General features: G+C 40.9%; 1 protein-coding gene across 1 annotated transcript in view; it reads left to right on the top strand.

The window, feature by feature from the left end:
- Window positions 1-17,541, top strand: part of LOC126202937 (cubilin-like) — a 771,281-nt gene that overhangs the window by 341,592 nt on the left and 412,148 nt on the right. Inside the window, exon 30 of the mRNA XM_049937033.1 lies at window positions 5,349-5,530. Within this exon, the coding sequence (XP_049792990.1) occupies window positions 5,349-5,530 (182 nt within the window). The remainder of the gene's footprint in view (window positions 1-5,348; window positions 5,531-17,541) is intronic.

Raw genomic sequence — 17,541 nt, 5'->3', positions numbered from 1 at the left:
TGTCAATTATGGCTGTTTTACTGACTACAGGGGCTGCATCTGTAGGAGTGTCATGTCTGGGTAACATCGTTCTGACACTCCAAGTGGCAAATTATGTTATTGAGTTGTTGGTTTTGTTCATATGAGCTACTTTATTGTTGTTTCTCCCAGGTGCCTCAGTAACCCACCTTGTATCAAGCACTCCGAGATGCTTTCTGCTCCATACACCCATAGAAGCACAAGGTGGGAGATGAGCTAGTACCTTTTTGACTGGGGGCTGCCCAGCTCGAGGCGGGTGGTAATCAGTTAATTAGCTGCAATCCTTCTTCGCATCAGCTGCTGTTTGGGACTTCACCCACAACCTCAGACTAGAGTCCTGCATCAAGCCCCACAGAACTGGGATGAGAGAGATAGGAAACTGATATCCACTGTTGGGCCTTGAAAGCTAATACCTTTGGTCTTTTTTTTTTTTTTTTTAAAAAAAAAAATTCCAATGGAGGCCGACAGGAAAGAAAACAGGAAAGGTCTGACAGAAGTAAGAAGTAGTAGTGTCAGACACTGCTCAGGGCCCCGCGGATGCCATCCGTGAACTTCTAGATGAAGTCCCTTGGTGAAGTGTGCTTTATAGAAAAAGTATCTGCTGGCCTACTGATCCTTAGATTGAATGTTAATCTTCACATTTGTTCAAAAAATGGCTCTGAGCACTATGCGACTTAACTTCTGAGGTCGTCAGTCGCCTAGAACTTAGAACTAATTAAACCTAACTAACCTAAGGACATCACACACATCCATGCCTGAGGCAGGATTCGAACCTGCGACCATAGCGGTCGCTCAGTTCCAGACTGTAGTGCCTAGAACCGCACAGCCACTCCGGGTGGCTTCACATTTGTTAACATTTGCCTTTCTATGTTCTTTTAATTTTACAAACATTTAAGCTATTTGAAATAGCTTTAGATGGCTTTGTTAAAGATGCAACATCATCTAATGGATTTGGCATTCACAAATTTCTCCACATTCTTTCAGAACTACCCTCTTAACCCTTCTCAATCTGTGGCCTCTGTGCAGACTCATGGCCTTTCATTCCAGTTGTTAGAACATAGAGACATAGAGCTTCAACTGCAGATGTACATCTACCCACAATCTTCCTGCTTCTGTTTCTTCCCTCTCCACTGTTCACCTCCATATTAATTCAGGGCTTGTCTCTCTGTTGTATGTTATTTGCAAAGCATGTATCCAGCCCATTTCTATTTTCTAATCTTTATCTGTATATCCACAGACTTTGCTTTTATATGATTCCACAGCTATTCATTGGAAATTACATTCAGCCAAAATACACTCAGGATTCTTCTTAACCACCAATTTGTAAAAGTCAGTATTTCTTGGTGATTAATTTTGTCATCTTTCAGGTTTCATATCTGTACAGTAACACTGATTTTACATTGCTGCTGAACATTGGAAAATCTTTTCCAGATGAGATCCAGTTTGATGAAGGCTATGTTTGCTTTCTTGGTGCTGCTGGAGGCATCCTCCTCAATTGTCCTAATGCTTCTGAGATATGTGAAGTCATCAGCCTCCTTACATTCCTTCCATTCATTGAGAACTTCCTATCAATTGTTGTATTTAGTCATAGAGATATGGTCTTTCTTACATTTATAGACAACCCAACTCATCCCATCACTTCCTACAAATCGTTCAGTTTGTCATTCATGTGCCTGAATACTTGAGACAGGAGACATACATCATTGGTAAAATCTATGTCGTCTAGTTGATCTGTGATTCTTCAGTTTATTCCCCTTCTTTGTCTTCATTTGTGTTTCTCTTCGCTTCACCTATCACATTCAATAAGGTAGATGGAGAGAGTACACATCCCTGTTTTACCCCAGACCTCTTGCTAATGGGTGATATCAGGTTCCCTTTGTACTTTACTTCACAGGAGTATCTATTATATGTTTACTGCATTATTTTGATGGTCTTATGTGGTATACCACAGTTTGACCTGGTTTTCCACATGCTTCTTCTTGACACTGAATGAAATGCGTTTTCATAGTCTATGAATTCTAGATGTAGACTAGCCACATATTCCATACACTGTTGAAGAATGATTTGCAGTGTATTCATCTGATCATACAATCTGATTCATACAAAGCCCAGCTTGTTCTCTTTGCATGCAGCTTCAGAGATGGTCCTTAAGCCTATTTAAGATGATTCATGACAGCACTTTTCTAGGAATGGATGACAACATGAATCCTCTCCAGTTATTGCAATTTTGTCATCTACCTTCTTTGGATGTTTACTGCGATTCCTATCTTCTATTCTTCTGGCATTTTTCTCTGCTCCAGATCTGGTGTCTTTGATACCTATTCTTTCATAAGTTCTGGCAGAATACTGTCTGACCCCAGAGCCTTGCCACATTCTATTTGCTTTAGGGTGACTCTGGTCTCCTCTCTGTTCTCTGTTAGGTAGTGCACCCTTTATCCTTGCAAGTCTCATGTTGTTCTTTCTCTATCTGCACCTCTCTATTTAGTACATCTTCAAATGTCCATGCTATCCTTCAGTTTTTCAGTTGCATTGATCAGCTGGGTTCCTGCCTTGTTTTTCACTGGCAGTATTTTGGACCCTTATTCATTCCTAGCATTCTTGTGGCCTGGTAAAGCTCTTTTATGTCTCCTTTTCTTGCAGCCTGTCTATATCCTTTGGTCTCCTCTTTACTCCTGTCATCTCTTGATTAACTCTGGTATATTCTTCATAGAGCTCAGTCTCTTGCCTCCTGTGTGTAGTTTACTACATTCATTTTTGCTTTCAAATTTTTTCTTTCTCCCTCTTTCTTCCATGTCTCCTCACTCATTAAGTCTCTTTCTCCTCGCTCATTCAGTCTTTTCCTTTTCTGTCTCTGGACCCAATTGTCTTTTCGGCAGTTTCAAGAATTGTTCTCATGACTTTCTGCTGATGCTCTTGTATTCCATCCTCCACTCCGTTGAGTGCTTTGTACCTATTTTGCAGTTCTAGTCTAAATTCCTGTTTGATCTTAGGGTCCTTTAGCTTTGAGGTATCAAACCGCTTCTTTAGGATATCAAGTTTCTTCTGTGAATCTAAGATTTTCAAACACATTTGGGCTAGTATCTAACAGTGCTCACTGCCTATGTCAGCTCCCCTTTTATTTCTAATGCCCAGAAAAGCTCTTTCCCATTTCTCACTTATAGCTAAGTAGTCGATCTGATTCTGCATCTTGTGGTCAGTCAGCACCCAGAAGGCTATATGACATTTTTCTGTGGAAACACATTCCACCTGTGGCTAATTCATTGTTTGTGCACAGCTCCTTAAACTATTCGCCATTTGCATTAGTCTCTCCAATTCTGTGTCTTTCCATTATGGGCTCCACTCTCTCAATCCTTCTCACTCTCTGCCCTCTGTGCTAAAGATAAAAATTATTCGCTTGCGCCAATCCTATATCAGACAGTTCATTGTAGAAAATTTGTTGAAATATTTGTATAGTATTAGCGTACACTGAGATATGTACTGTATGCATACATCTCTTCAGATATACAGGGTGAAAAGTATTTAAACCGACAAACTCTGGGAGGTTGTAGGTGATATCAAAACAAATATTTTTCCCTAATGTCATTTTCTCCTGTGAGGATTATTTAAACTGGCAGAGGCCATATTACGCTCTTCAGTTGTTAGAGGCCATATTACGATCTTCAGTTGTTAGAGGGTGTCTTAAACTCTCCAGTTGTAGGCAACTGCTGCCCACCAGTGTAGTAGTGCATTGTCTGTGTTTACTAATGGAGCGATACACCTGGAGTGAGTAAACTGATATGGTTGGTGCATACTACGTAGCACACTACAACGGACGAGCTGCACAGTGGGTTTATCAACAACAATATCCTAATCGCCATATCCTGCATCATACGATCTTTGCTGCTGTGTACCAACATCTGCGTGAGACCGGGTCATTTAGCAGATTACCTGGACAGGGCCGCCATTGCACGGTAAGAACGCTGCAATTTGAGGAAGCTGTCTTGCAGCATGTTGAGCGGGATCCTTCAATCAGCACTCATGCAATTGCACGTAACATGGGGACAAATCAGACGAATGTAAGAACAATCCTTCGAGAGCAATTTTTATGTCCATTTCACTTACAGCATGTCCACAACCTGGAACCAGTTGATTATCCACCCAGAGCACAATTTTCACGGTGGGACCTGGAACAGTGTGAAATGTATCCTACATTTCCATCCTCTGTGTTATTTACCGATGTAGCAACATTCGGGCGTGATGGAGTCATCAGCATGCATGGTTCGCATGTTTGGAGTGAGGATAACCCACTTGCCACAGTAACTAGCACTCATCACGTGCGGTTCTTCGTTAATGTGCGGCTCAGTGTTGTTGAGGACTGTTTAATTGGGCCGTATCTGCTACCTAGGCTGTTAAATGGCATGCACTATTACAATTTTCTCGCCAGAGCATTGCCAGAATTGCTGGAAGACGTCCCGCTCCCTACAAGACAACGCATGTGGTTCCAACATGTCGGGGTGCCGGCACATTTCAGTCATGTTGTGCATCGATTCCTGAACCGACGGTTCCCAGAAATGTGGATTGGCAGATGTAGTCCTGTACCATGGCCTGCTCAGTCCCCAAATATGTCCCCTCTGGACTTTTTTGTGTGGGGAGAGATGCACAACCTTGTTTATACAACTCCTGTTGCATCATAAGAGGATCTGGTTGCCCAGATAGTAGCAGCAGCAGGAACAATTCAGGATACTCCTGGGGTTTTTGCGCATGTCACACAGAACATGATCCGATGGTTCAATCTTTGTTTACGTGTCAATGGAGGTGTTTTTGAAAATCTACTGTAATTGAAATTGGGTTGTGTTAATGTGTTGCCTCTTGGTCGTAAAAAAATGGAAAAGTGTTTGTTGGTTTAGTTAATTTGCCACCAGAGAAATCTTCCTCTACAGGTTTAAATATTCCTCATAGGAAAAAATGACATTAGGGAAAAATATTTGTTTTGATGTCCCCTACAACCTCCAGAGTTTGTTGGTTTAAATACTTTTCACCCTGTTTAATCATCCAATTTTCTTAAATGAAACAGTTTTCAATAAGGCAATATAACGGTTTGTTTTTCACACTGCTTCACCAAATAAGACAGTAATGGGGTTACAGATATTCAGAGAAAGCTGACCATAGATGTAATTACAAGGAAATTAAGTTGTTTATGGAGACCAGAATGAAGCACACAGTAGAAGATTTAAATAATTTATCCATATTACATTACTTGTATTTCTTTGGCCTTCATCACATATACACCATTGTGTAATAGTATAATTACAACTAATATTTTCTTTTATGCTTTTTGTAAATGTTTAAAGGATGTGGTGGCCATCTGGAGCGACCGTTTGGAGAATTTACATCTCCTTCATATCCTAATCACTATCCAGATAATGTTCTATGTGAGTGGCTCATCACTGTTGAATGGGGCAATAGTGTACAACTCACCATTGAGGACTTCAGTATGGAACGCACCCCAGACTGTGGTTTGGATTCACTCACGGTATTGTGACACTGTTTGTCTCAGCCAAATAAAATTATTGATGAAAAATATTTGAGTCCGTATACTTAATCTCTATTTTCTGTGTGTGTCTGTCTACTTGTGTCCTTATCTTATCCTGTCGTTTGGTGCTACCCATGCATTATGTGCAGTTTCATCACTTGTGTTGTATTTGATTCTAATATTGGATTTGAAGTGAAACATGATGGATTAAAGTATTTGTATAAAGAACTACTCATGTTAGTTGTTACCCTTTCTTTATTGTGCTTTCTCTTTACTTTTGGCTTCTTCTTGCCTGGTTTTCCCATCTCTACCCACATCTTTTTCATTTATTCTTTAATACATTAGGTTTTCAGATCTTGTAAGTTCTATCACATCTTTGTTCAGTTAGCAGCTCTTTTCTTCCTCTCATGTAGTTTTGTTTTGGCCTGTTCTTTTCTGTATGAATGAAATGTATGTTCTTGTTTGATTTGACTGGGCAGTTCAGCTGGCATTCTGGGAGTTGGCACCAGCAAAATGTATTTAATTTATTTTAATTTAATTTGTCAGGTTCTGTTGAAAGGTGTGGGCCAGTTGTGGTCATTGAATCAGTCACTACATAAGTAAGTGAAAGCTGATCTGAAAATTTAAAAATCAGAAAACATACTGTGAAAATTAAGAGAAAAAACACAAAAATACTTAGAATAGGATATGTACATGTACACAGTAACTAATATATTACTGTGTGAGCCCTGAATCTACTGTGAGGATCTGTTGTACAGTATAAAAGGACTGTGCCAGAAGGAAGCTTTTCTGTTTAGTTTTGAAAATCTTTAGTCTATCATGCAAATTTGTCAGTTCTACTGGAAGCATATTGAAAGTGAAATTTTCTGATATTGCACAACTTTGGATGTATTGATATAAGAAATATTATTTGTAGAAACTATTTATCTGTCTAGTGTTCACTGACTGATAGTGACAGTCCGTATTATTGATCACAAATTCCATGAGACACAATGCTTATCTAAATGGTTAACACTCAGAAGACGAGTTATTTAGAAGAATTATGGGCCTAGAAAACAAGCCATTTATGCCACAATTGAAAGTATTGCTGACACATTTGTGTTTTATATTACTTAGAGGGTAATACACACAAAAAAGACCATGCTTCAAGGTTTAGTTTTCATATTTACTTTAGTTCTTTGATAGGTTACAAATTTTAAAATAACGATAACAGAAAGTATAATTATTATTTGGAAAGAAAGTGTGAGGTGTGTTATTGAGCAATTTCATATGTGTGTTGCTTTTGTATGGAAAAGTCGGTAGGATTCTGGCATGCAGAGGGGTATGTTGCTCTCTAGAGAACAATAGTTTGATTCTTTCCTGTGCTTGTTTTGCCAGTTGTCTCATTTTCACCAAACAAATCTTGCAAACCAGTGTTGGATGCTGCCTCATCATGAGAGTCATCTGTAAAAAAGACAAGACAAAGACAAAGACAAATAAATCAGAACTAAGCTGTAGTTATAGCATCAGTATCTCTAGCAACAATGTTAGTGGTGAAAAATTGTAGCAGGCTGCAGTTTACCTAAATATGAATATTCTTCAGACTATTTCCACTCATATATTTCTCTCTCCAATCCAGAATCATTGAATTCTTCCTCTTGAGCTTCCAAAATTAATTGTTCAATCAACAAACATGACTGTCATATTTGTTTCAGAATTAACAGTAAACTGTGAAAGCTGATGAGTACACGCATGAAACTGACAACAATGTGATCACCCAACTGCTCAGCCAGTTGTGGCAGCAGCTGTTCACTGCTGTTTCTTTCAAAATAATTGTAGAAATTGACAACAGAAGAAAACACTTGTCAAGGAACAGATAGCGAGATGTCCGTACATTGTTCTCATAAGAAATGAGTTCAGGTTTTGCCTGATAGGTAGCTCGTGCATTGAGAAAATCTCAATGTGAGCTATACAGTCTTATGAACATAGTGTTGTGGCTTGAGCTGTGCTCGGGCTTGGTCACCAAAGTCTTAACCTAAAATTCCAAGGAGCTGCAGCAGTGGTCTTCACAAAGTTATTGATGTGGCGCTGCAGATAGGCCTGATTGCCGTTTTCTGGTGTAAGAATATTCTTAGTGAATGCATATAGTGTTGTCTCAGAATATGATACTGCAGGATGTAATAGAGTGAAAGTAAGCAAAGTAAACAAACTTTTACTTTTCATCAGAGGCAGTAATGATTGTGCAAATAGTAAACTTAAAGAGCATTTTAGGACTCTGAATATCATACTTGAAAGAGAGCTTTTCATCTATTGTCAGTCCCAAGAGTTTTAAGTGTTTCAATTACACTAATTATTTGTTCACCTTCTCACAATAAGATTTGTTATTACTGTGTGCACTGTGTTTTATTGTTGTTAAGTGTCAATCTGTTTTCCGTGAGCTACAAGCCAATATTATCCACCATCCAGCTGTACAATCTGCATCTACATCTACATGTATGTGATTACTCTGCTATTCACAATAAAGTGCCTGGCAGAAGGTTCAATGAAGCACCTTCAAGCTGTCTCTCTACCATTCCACTTTCGAACAGCACCCGGGAAAAATGAGCACTTAAATTTTTCTGTGTGAGCCCTGATTTCTCTCATTTTATCATGATCATTTCTCCCTATGTAGGTGGGTGGCAACAGAATTTTTTCGCAAACGGAGGAGAAAACAACGAAAAACGCCTTTGTTTTAATGATTGCCACTCCAATTCATGTATCATATCTGTGACACTATCTCCCCTATTTCCCAATAATACAAAATGAGCTGCCCTTCTTTGTACTTTTTCAATGTCATCCGTCAGTCCCACCTGATGCGGATCCCACACCACACCACAATACTCCAGAATAGGGTGGACAAGTGTGGTGTAAGCAGTCACTTTCTTAGACCTGTTGCACCTTCTAAGTGCTCTACCAATGAATCGCAGTCTTTGGTTTGCTCTACCCACAATATTATCTATGTGATTGTTCCAATTTAGGTTATTTGTAATTGTAATCCCTAAGTACTTAGCTGAATTTACAGCCTTCAGATTTGTGTGACTTATTCCGTAGTCGAAATTTAGCTGATGTCTTTTAGTACTCATGTGAATAACTTCACACTTTTCTTTATTCATGGTTAATTGTCACTTTTCACACCAAACAGATATCTTATCTAAATCATTTTGCAAGTCATTTTGATCATCTGATGACTTTACAAGACAGTAAATGACAGAATCATCTGCAAACAATCTAAGATGGCTACTCAGATTGTCTCCTATGTCATTAATATTGATCAGGGACAATAGAAGGCCTATAACACTTCCTTGGGGAACGCCGGATATTACTTCTGTTTTACTCGATGGCTTTCCATCTATTACTACGAACTGTGACCTTTCTGACAAGAAATCACGAATCCAGTCGTACAACTGAGGCAATACTCCATAGGCATGCAGTTTGGTTTGAAGATGCTTGTGAGGAATGGTGTCGAAAGCGTTCTGGAAATCTAAAAATATGGAATCAATTTGGCATCCCCTGTCAATAGCACATTACTTCATGAATATAAGGAGCTAGTTGTGTTTCACAAGTTTGATATTTTCTGAATCCGTGCTGACTATGTGTCAATAAATCATTTTCTTCAAGGTACTTCATAATGTTCGACTACAGTATACGTCACAAAACCCTACTGCAAATTGACGTTAGTGATATAGGCCTGTAATTCAGCGGATTACTCCTACTTCCCTTTTTGGGTATTGGTGTGACTTGAGCAATTTTCCAGTCTTTAGGTACAGATCTTTCTGTGAGTAAGTTGTTGTATATAATTGCTAAATACAGAGCTACACTCCTGGAAATGGAAAAAAGAACACATTGACACCGGTGTGTCAGACCCACCATACTTGCTCCGGACACTGCGAGAGGGCTGTACAAGCAATGATCACACGCACGGCACAGCGGACACACCAGGAACCGCGGTGTTGGCCGTCGAATGGCGCTAGCTGCGCAGCATTTGTGCACCGCCACCGTCAGTGTCAGCCAGTTTGCCGTGGCATACGGAGCTCCATCGCAGTCTTTAACACTGGTAGCATGCCGCGACAGCGTGGACGTGAACCGTATGTGCAGTTGACGGACTTTGAGCGAGGGCGTATAGTGGGCATGCGGGAGGCCGGGTGGACGTACCGCCGAATCGCTCAACACGTGGGGCGTGAGGTCTCCACAGTACATCGATGTTGTCGCCAGTGGTCGGCGGAAGGTGCACGTGCCCGTCGACCTGGGACCGGACCGCAGCGACGCACGGATGCACGCCAAGACCGTAGGATCCTACGCAGTGCCGTAGGGGACCGCACCGCCACTTCCCAGCAAATTAGGGACACTGTTGCTCCTGGGGTATCGGCGAGGACCATTCGCAACCGTCTCCATGAAGCTGGGCTACGGTCCCGCACACCATTAGGCCGTCTTCCGCTCACGCCCCAACATCGTGCACCCCGCCTTCAGTGGTGTCACGACAGGCGTGAATGGAGGGACGAATGGAGACGTGTCGTCTTCAGCGATGAGAGTCGCTTCTGCCTTGGTGCCAATGATGGTCGTATGCGTGTTTGGCGCCGTGCAGGTGAGCGCCACAATCAGGACTGCATACGACCGAGGCACACAGGGCCAACACCCGGCATCATGGTGTGGGGAGCGATCTCCTACACTGGCCGTACACCACTGGTGATCGTCGAGGGGACACTGAATAGTGCACGGTACATCCAAACCGTCATCGAACCCATCGTTCTACCATTCCTAGACCGGCAAGGGAACTTGCTGTTCCAACAGGACAATGCACGTCCGCATGTATCCCGTGCCACCCAACGTGCTCTAGAAGGTGTAAGTCAACTACCCTGGCCAGCAAGATCTCCGGATCTGTCCCCCATTGAGCATGTTTGGGACTGGATGAAGCGTCGTCTCACGCGGTCTGCACGTCCAGCACGAACGCTGGTCCAACTGAGGCGCCAGGTGGAAATGGCATGGCAAGCCGTTCCACAGGACTACATCCAGCATCTCTACGATCGTCTCCATGGGAGAATAGCAGCCTGCATTGCTGCAAAAGGTGGATATACACTGTACTAGTGCCGACATTGTGCATGCTCTGTTGCCTGTGTCTATGTGCCTGTGGTTCTGTCAGTGTGATCATGTGATGTATCTGACCCCAGGAATGTGTCAATAAAGTTTCCCCTTCCTGGGACAATGAATTCACGGTGTTCTTATTTCAATTTCCAGGAGTGTATTTTATCAGCACACTCTGAGAGGAACCTGACTGGTATACAATCTGGACTGGAGGCTTTGCCTTTATTAAGTGATTTAAGCTGTTTTGTTACACCGAGGATATCTACTTCCATGTTTCTCATTGTGGCAGTTGCTCTTGACTGGAATTCAGGAATATTTACTTCGTCTTCTTTGGTGAAGGAGTTTCAGAAAACCGTGTATAATAACTCTGCTTTAGTGGCACTGTCATCAGTAACTTCACCATTGTAATCACGCAGTGAAGGTATTGATTGCGTCTTGCCACTGGTGTGCTTTATGTATGACCAGAATCTCTTTGGGTTTTCTGCCAGATTTCATTGTAGAAATTATTAAAAGCATCTCGCATTGGAAGTATGCACTATATTTCAAACTTCTGTAAAACTTTGCCAATGTTGGGGATTTTGCATTCTTTTAAATTTGGCATGCTTTTTTCATTGCTTCTGCAACAATGATCTGACCCATTTTGTGTACCATGGGGGATCAGTACCATCACTTATTAATTTATGTGGTATATATCTCTCAGTTGCTGTAGATACTATCTCTTTGAAAACATTCCACAACTTTTCTATACTTACATGTCAAATCGGAAGGAGTGAAGACTGTATCTTAAAAAGGCATTAAGAGCATTTTTATCAGCTTTTTTAAATAGATATACTTTGTGTTTCTTTTTGACGGTTGTAGGTGTTATGGTATTCAGTCTAGCAGCAACTGCCTTGTGGTCGCTAATCCCTGTAATCATCACAATACTCCCTATTTGTCCAGGATTATTTGTTGCTAAAAGGTCAAGAATGCTTTCGCAACCATTTACACTTCAAGTGGGCTCATGAACTAATTGTTCAAAATAATTTTCTGAGAAAGTATTCAGTACAATTTTGGATGACGTTTTATGCCTGCCGCTGGCTTTAAATGTATAATTTTTCCAGCCTATGGAGGGTAGGTTGAAGTCAACACCGACTATAATTGTATGAGCGGGGTACTTACTGGAAATGAAACTCAAGTTTTCTTTGAACTGTTCCGCAACTATATCTTCTGAGTCGGGGGTCAGTAAAATGATCCAATTAATAGTTTAGTCCGATTGTCAGGTATAACCTCTTCCCATACTATTTCACACAAACTATCTACTTCAATTTTGCTACAAGGCAAACTACCTCTGACAGCAATAAATACTCCACCTGAATGAAATTTTTACTCTCAGCAGAATTTCTGCTGATATGAAGCTTTCTGGCAGTTTAAAACTGTGTGCCAGACTGAGACTCAAACTCAAGAGCTTTGACTTTGGTAGGCAGGTGCTCTACCGACTGATTATGAGATACACAAGCATGACTCACAACTTATCCTCACACCTTTACTTCCACCTGGAGAAAAGGATATTGTGGAGGCAGGCTTTTGCCATAGCCTAGGGGATGTTTCCAGAATGAAATTTTCACTCTGAAACAGTCTGAGCTGATGTGAAACTTCCTAGCAGATTAAAATTGTATGCCGGACCAAGGTACTGGTGGAAGTAAATCTGTAAGAATGGGTTGTGAGCCTTGCTTGGGTAGCTCAGTCAGTAGAGCACTTGCGCGCAAAAGGCAAAGGTCCTGAGTTTGAGTCTCAGTCTGTCACACAGTTTTAAGCTGTCACTCCACTACAGAGTGAAAATTTCATTCTGGAAACATACCCCAGGCTGTGGCTAAGCCATGTCTCCACAGTATCCATTCTTGCAGAAGAGCTTCTGTGAAGTTTGGGAGGAAGGAGATGAGGTACTCTGAATATCTGCTGACATCAGCTAGTGAGATCACATTGTGTGAGCTATGATTGACTTACAAAAACGCATCACAATCTGTTTCAGTGCATTGGAAACTAACATTTTTACAAAAACGCATCACAATCTGTTTCAGTGCATTGGAAACTAACATGTTGTGGTTGGTGTAATTTGAATTTATACTTTTGTAATACAAAAGTATGCCACTTACATGTTGCTGTGCATCAGAGATCTTTCCAAAACACTTCCCAACTAAAATGCTGGGAGCTCTATATTGGCGTATAAAACCTTAACCATTCAAAGGATTGATAAGTGTTACAGTTCCAAGAGAAAGTATATACCTGGTAAAATGTGTGTTTTTAACCAGGAATTCCCTGGGAATCCGGTAAGTTTTTCGTTATCCTTGTATATACCCTGAATTATGTGTGCACTGACAATGCCTTACGCAACACAACAGATGTTCACTTTCAATTCAATTCATTTAAATACCCTATTTGCTAACTCATTGACATTACATTACCTGTTTTTCAAAGTGACACTTTCATCACTTGCAACTGGACAAATTTTGAAAACAATTTTGAATCACCAGATTTAAACAAATGGCACACCATTAACATAAAGGGAGAGTTTCAGTGAGTACAGATATCGATAAAACTAACTAACTTATACATAAACTGGTCACATGGTAAAATACATAAACTGATCACATGGTAAAAATTTCATGGAGCCGCTTCATCTAAATTAATAACATTTGTCACAAAATGCATGAAAAGCTTCAGTAGTAACCAAGCAAAAGAGGATCGGAACAATGGAAACACAGTACACTCTCTGTGCTTAGCTTGCAGAATTTATCTGTCATGTACTGTCAGCACAAACGTGTAAGTCTCTGAAGGAGTTGCTTTTCCCAACACCTGCATGCAGTTTCCTGTTCTCGTTACAAGCATTTTCTGACATTCACATCTAAATAAACAACTTTGACGTTAATATACCATTCTGTAAGACTGCCGGGAGATCCAATGGATTGTCTGGCTGCCTGTATTGCTGTTGTTCATTTAACACTACTTGGGAGGCACATGTAATCATCGTAAATAAAGTAAACAAAGGGAGAAAGATCAACAGTAAATTTCTCCAAGAATCAGATGTGTAGCAGTACTCTTTAACTTCTACCCACATGAACTTTCTGACAGTTTGTCCAGAAAGTTCTGCTATGCCTACGACCTAGTTCTTGCCATACAACATAAAGCACTGGATCCGACAGAAGGGGTGCTGGTCAGTCATATCTGTGGGAGGCTTATTTCAAAATCTGAAGCCTCAAACCTAGTCCAAACAAAACAATGATGTCTTGCTTCATTTTGAATAATTATCTGATGAAAATGAAGATGAACATAAGCTTCAGAGAGAGAGAGTTATTCATTGTAAATGGAACTCAAAATATCTTTCATCTTTCAAGCAACACATTCTGAACCTAGCTCAGAAATTGAAGACTTATAACAACATCCTCCATCATTAATTTGGAATTATCCAGGGATCCTCAGCAACTACGCTGCATTCTTCAGACTTTGATTTGGTGTATGCAAGTGGTGAATATTGTGCATTTGTGTGGATGAACAGACACCATACAAAGCTTATCAATACCCAACCAAATACTGCCATACATATAATATCTGGTGCTATCAGAGCTACACCGGTTCGTTGGATTCCACTGTTAACCTGTATTATGCCATCTGATTTGCGCAAGCCTAGTGCTCTTATGAGAGAATACAAAAAGATCTCCAGAAATCCTAAACCATACACATATAAGGAACTGTGACATTAAAATCTTAAAAGGCTGCAATCACAACATCCTACTCCACATGATGCTTCTGTCATGGTTACGAGAGGTCTTAAATCTCTCAAAGAATGGGAAGATTGGTGTGAAGCAGTAACAGACGTGCACCTGCATAACTTTGTCTCAGGCACTAAGCTCCCAAGTGGGTTTCACAAGACTGAATTGCCCCAAATTGTATCCAAATGACCTGTGGCAGGTGCAGCTATATATTCCACAAGTGGAACAAGCTACCCAATCAGAATTGTGACAACAGACCTTCCCACCAGACTATACATCACATTTTCAGTGACAGTCAGATTCAAGCATGGCAATGTGAAGATTTCCTGTTAACAACACCAAAGGCTGTGCACTGGGTTGTAAAACTAGACTCTCAGTTATAAAATACATGTATCCTTCGAAATTATTTGCTGACTGTGAATTCTTGGCATCAGCTGTATTAGGTACAGAGCTACTACCCAAAGATACAGAGATACTACCCATTAGTGTCATATGAAAATTTGTGCCAGACCAGGACTCGAACCAACATAAATGTTCATATCTCATTATTGAGTAATAGGTCTGTACCTAATATAGCTGATGTCAAGGAATTTGCAGTCAGCAAATTAATTTTGAAAAATTTGGACACCTGTGGATTGTCAAAAGTGTCTGTTATTTCAGACATGCACGTAAACATGTAACCTTGTGAAGCACATTGTTTCTCATTTGTACTTATGTATATATCTCTGTGTATATCTTGACAATTCAGTGTGTTAGCCCAATGCTAAATAATAGTAATAATAGGCCGGCCGCGGTGGTCTCGCGGTTCTAGGCGCGCAGTCCGGAACCGTGTGACTGCTACGGTCGCAGGTTCGAATCCTGCCTCGGGCATGGATGTGTGTGATGTCCTTAGGTTAGTTAGGTTTAAGTAGTTCTAAGTTCTAGGGGACTGATGACCACAGCAGTTGAGTCCCATAGTGCTCAGAGCCATTTGAACCAATAGTAATAATAATTTAATATACCAAAGAAAATAATCAGTTTTTGAAAATATAATGTAACTGGATAGATAAAAATGTACTAACCAAATGGCAGCAAGAGAATGCACACATATAGACTTTAAGGATATTTTTAAACTCCTTCTTCTGGTAGATGGGTTGAAGGGAAAGATAGAGGGATGAAGGAAAAGGAGTGACGATATTTGATAAATGGGGAATGTTTGGAAAAGTCACCCAGAACTCTGCATCAGGGGAGACTTACCTCATGAGATGAGAAAGAAAGACTGATTATCAAGGACTGCAGCTGATGAGATTTGAAAGCCAGAGAGCTGAAAGGTGCAAGATGGGATAATCAGCAAGATACAGATTACTGACAAAATGTTATGCGAGAGTTAATAAGAGCAGAAAGCTAAATGCATTGTATGTCATAGAGGAGGGGGGCGGGGAGTGGGAGGATAGACAAGTCAGAAAGTAAGAGGTACAGAAAACTGAAAGGAAGTGAAGAAAGGAATAATTACTGAGCACAAATGCTGAGACTGAATAAATTTTCTCAAATTAAGGCCAGGTGGGTGGCGATTACCAAGGAACTGTAACGCCAGTTGTCAAGTGCAGAGTCATGAGAAAATGGCATCTGTAGGCTGACAACTTGGTCAGGCCAAACAGCGTTTACATAACAGCTGGTACAAGACGTGTTGTTTCACAGGTGGCTGTGCCTTTGATAGTATATGATTTGCCACTTATGGGGGTGGTTTAGGTGGTGGCAGGAGGGTGCATAGGGTGTCTTACAGTGGGGACAATAACAGGTGCAGGAGCTGTAGGGTAAGGAAATGGGGGCAGAAGGAGCATAAGGTCTGGCCATGATGTTGTGGAGATTGGGAGTGAACTGAAAAGCTTTCTGGTTGTGGTGGGCAAAATCTTAGAATGGATCTTGTTTCAGGCCACAATTTTAGGAAGTCATAGCTTTGTTGAAAAAGCTGATTAGTGCATTCAGAACCAAGAAAATACTGAATGAGAAGAGCTGTACTCCTAAACTGTTTTTCAGAGGGATCAGACTTACCAGAGTTTGACGTGATGGCCCAGTAAATGTATGTTTGAACTTGTTTGGGGGCAATTATGTCCATTGAAGGCTGTGTTTGAATGGTGGTGTATTGCTGTTAAGAGTCAGCATCTAAACAAATACAGTTGCCTCGAATGATAAGACTGTATGGGAGGGAACATTTGTCATGGAGAGGATGGCAGCTGTCAAAATGTAAGTACTGTTGTTTGCTGGTAGGTTTATTGTGAACAGAAGCTTGTAGCTGACCCTTGGTGAAGATGAGGTCAACATCAAGAAAAGTAATATGGTATTTGGAATTGCACCAAGTGAAATTTAACTAGGAGAGAGTATTTGAAGATTCCAAAAATTTTCACAGGTCAGGCTCACCATGAGTCCATATGGCAACGGCATCATAAATGTATTTAAACCAAACCAGTGGCTGAAGGCCACTGGATCCCAGGAAAGGACCTTCTCAGCAACCCATGAAAGGATTGGCAAGGAAAGGAGCCATCCTGGTTTCCATGACTCCCATGATCCTGCACCAGATATGTTTGTATGTCTGACCCTCAGAGGTAAAGTAGTTGTTGGTAATTATAAAGTTGATCAGGCAAGCTGGAAGGATGTCATAGATTTGGAATCAGGTGGGCACTTGTTGAGATAATGTTCAGCAGTGGACAGACCATGTACACGGGAGATTATGGTATAGAGGGAGGTGGCATTCATGGTGACAGGCAAATGTCTTTGTACCATGGGCTGCAGATGTTGATCAACTAAGGCAAACGTATGTTTGGTGGGTGCTTTGAAGGCAGCAACTGTGGGAGGACCAGTGTGATTGGGTTTATGGATTCTAAGAAGGTAAAAGGTGAGGATGCGTGGTTTTTGTGGGGTGAGAATTTCTGTGGATTGAAGTTTTAGTTATTGTGAGTGGCCTGAAGTTTTAAGGAGGGACTGTAGGTCAGTTTATATCACAGGCATGGGACCCTGATGGCAAATGCTGTATGTATTGGTGTCAGACAGCTGACGTAGACCCTATCTTATATAGTCCCATCGATCAAGTACCACAGTGACAGATACCATGTCTGCTTGGAGGATAATGATGGAGCCATCACTTTTTAGAAAATGAAGAGCCTGGATCTCTGAAGAGGACAAGTTAGATAT

Source organism: Schistocerca nitens, chromosome 9, assembly GCF_023898315.1.
Source record: "Schistocerca nitens isolate TAMUIC-IGC-003100 chromosome 9, iqSchNite1.1, whole genome shotgun sequence".
In the NCBI taxonomy this organism is placed as follows: domain Eukaryota; kingdom Metazoa; phylum Arthropoda; class Insecta; order Orthoptera; family Acrididae; genus Schistocerca; species Schistocerca nitens.
This window is presented reverse-complemented; position numbering and strand designations above follow the sequence as displayed.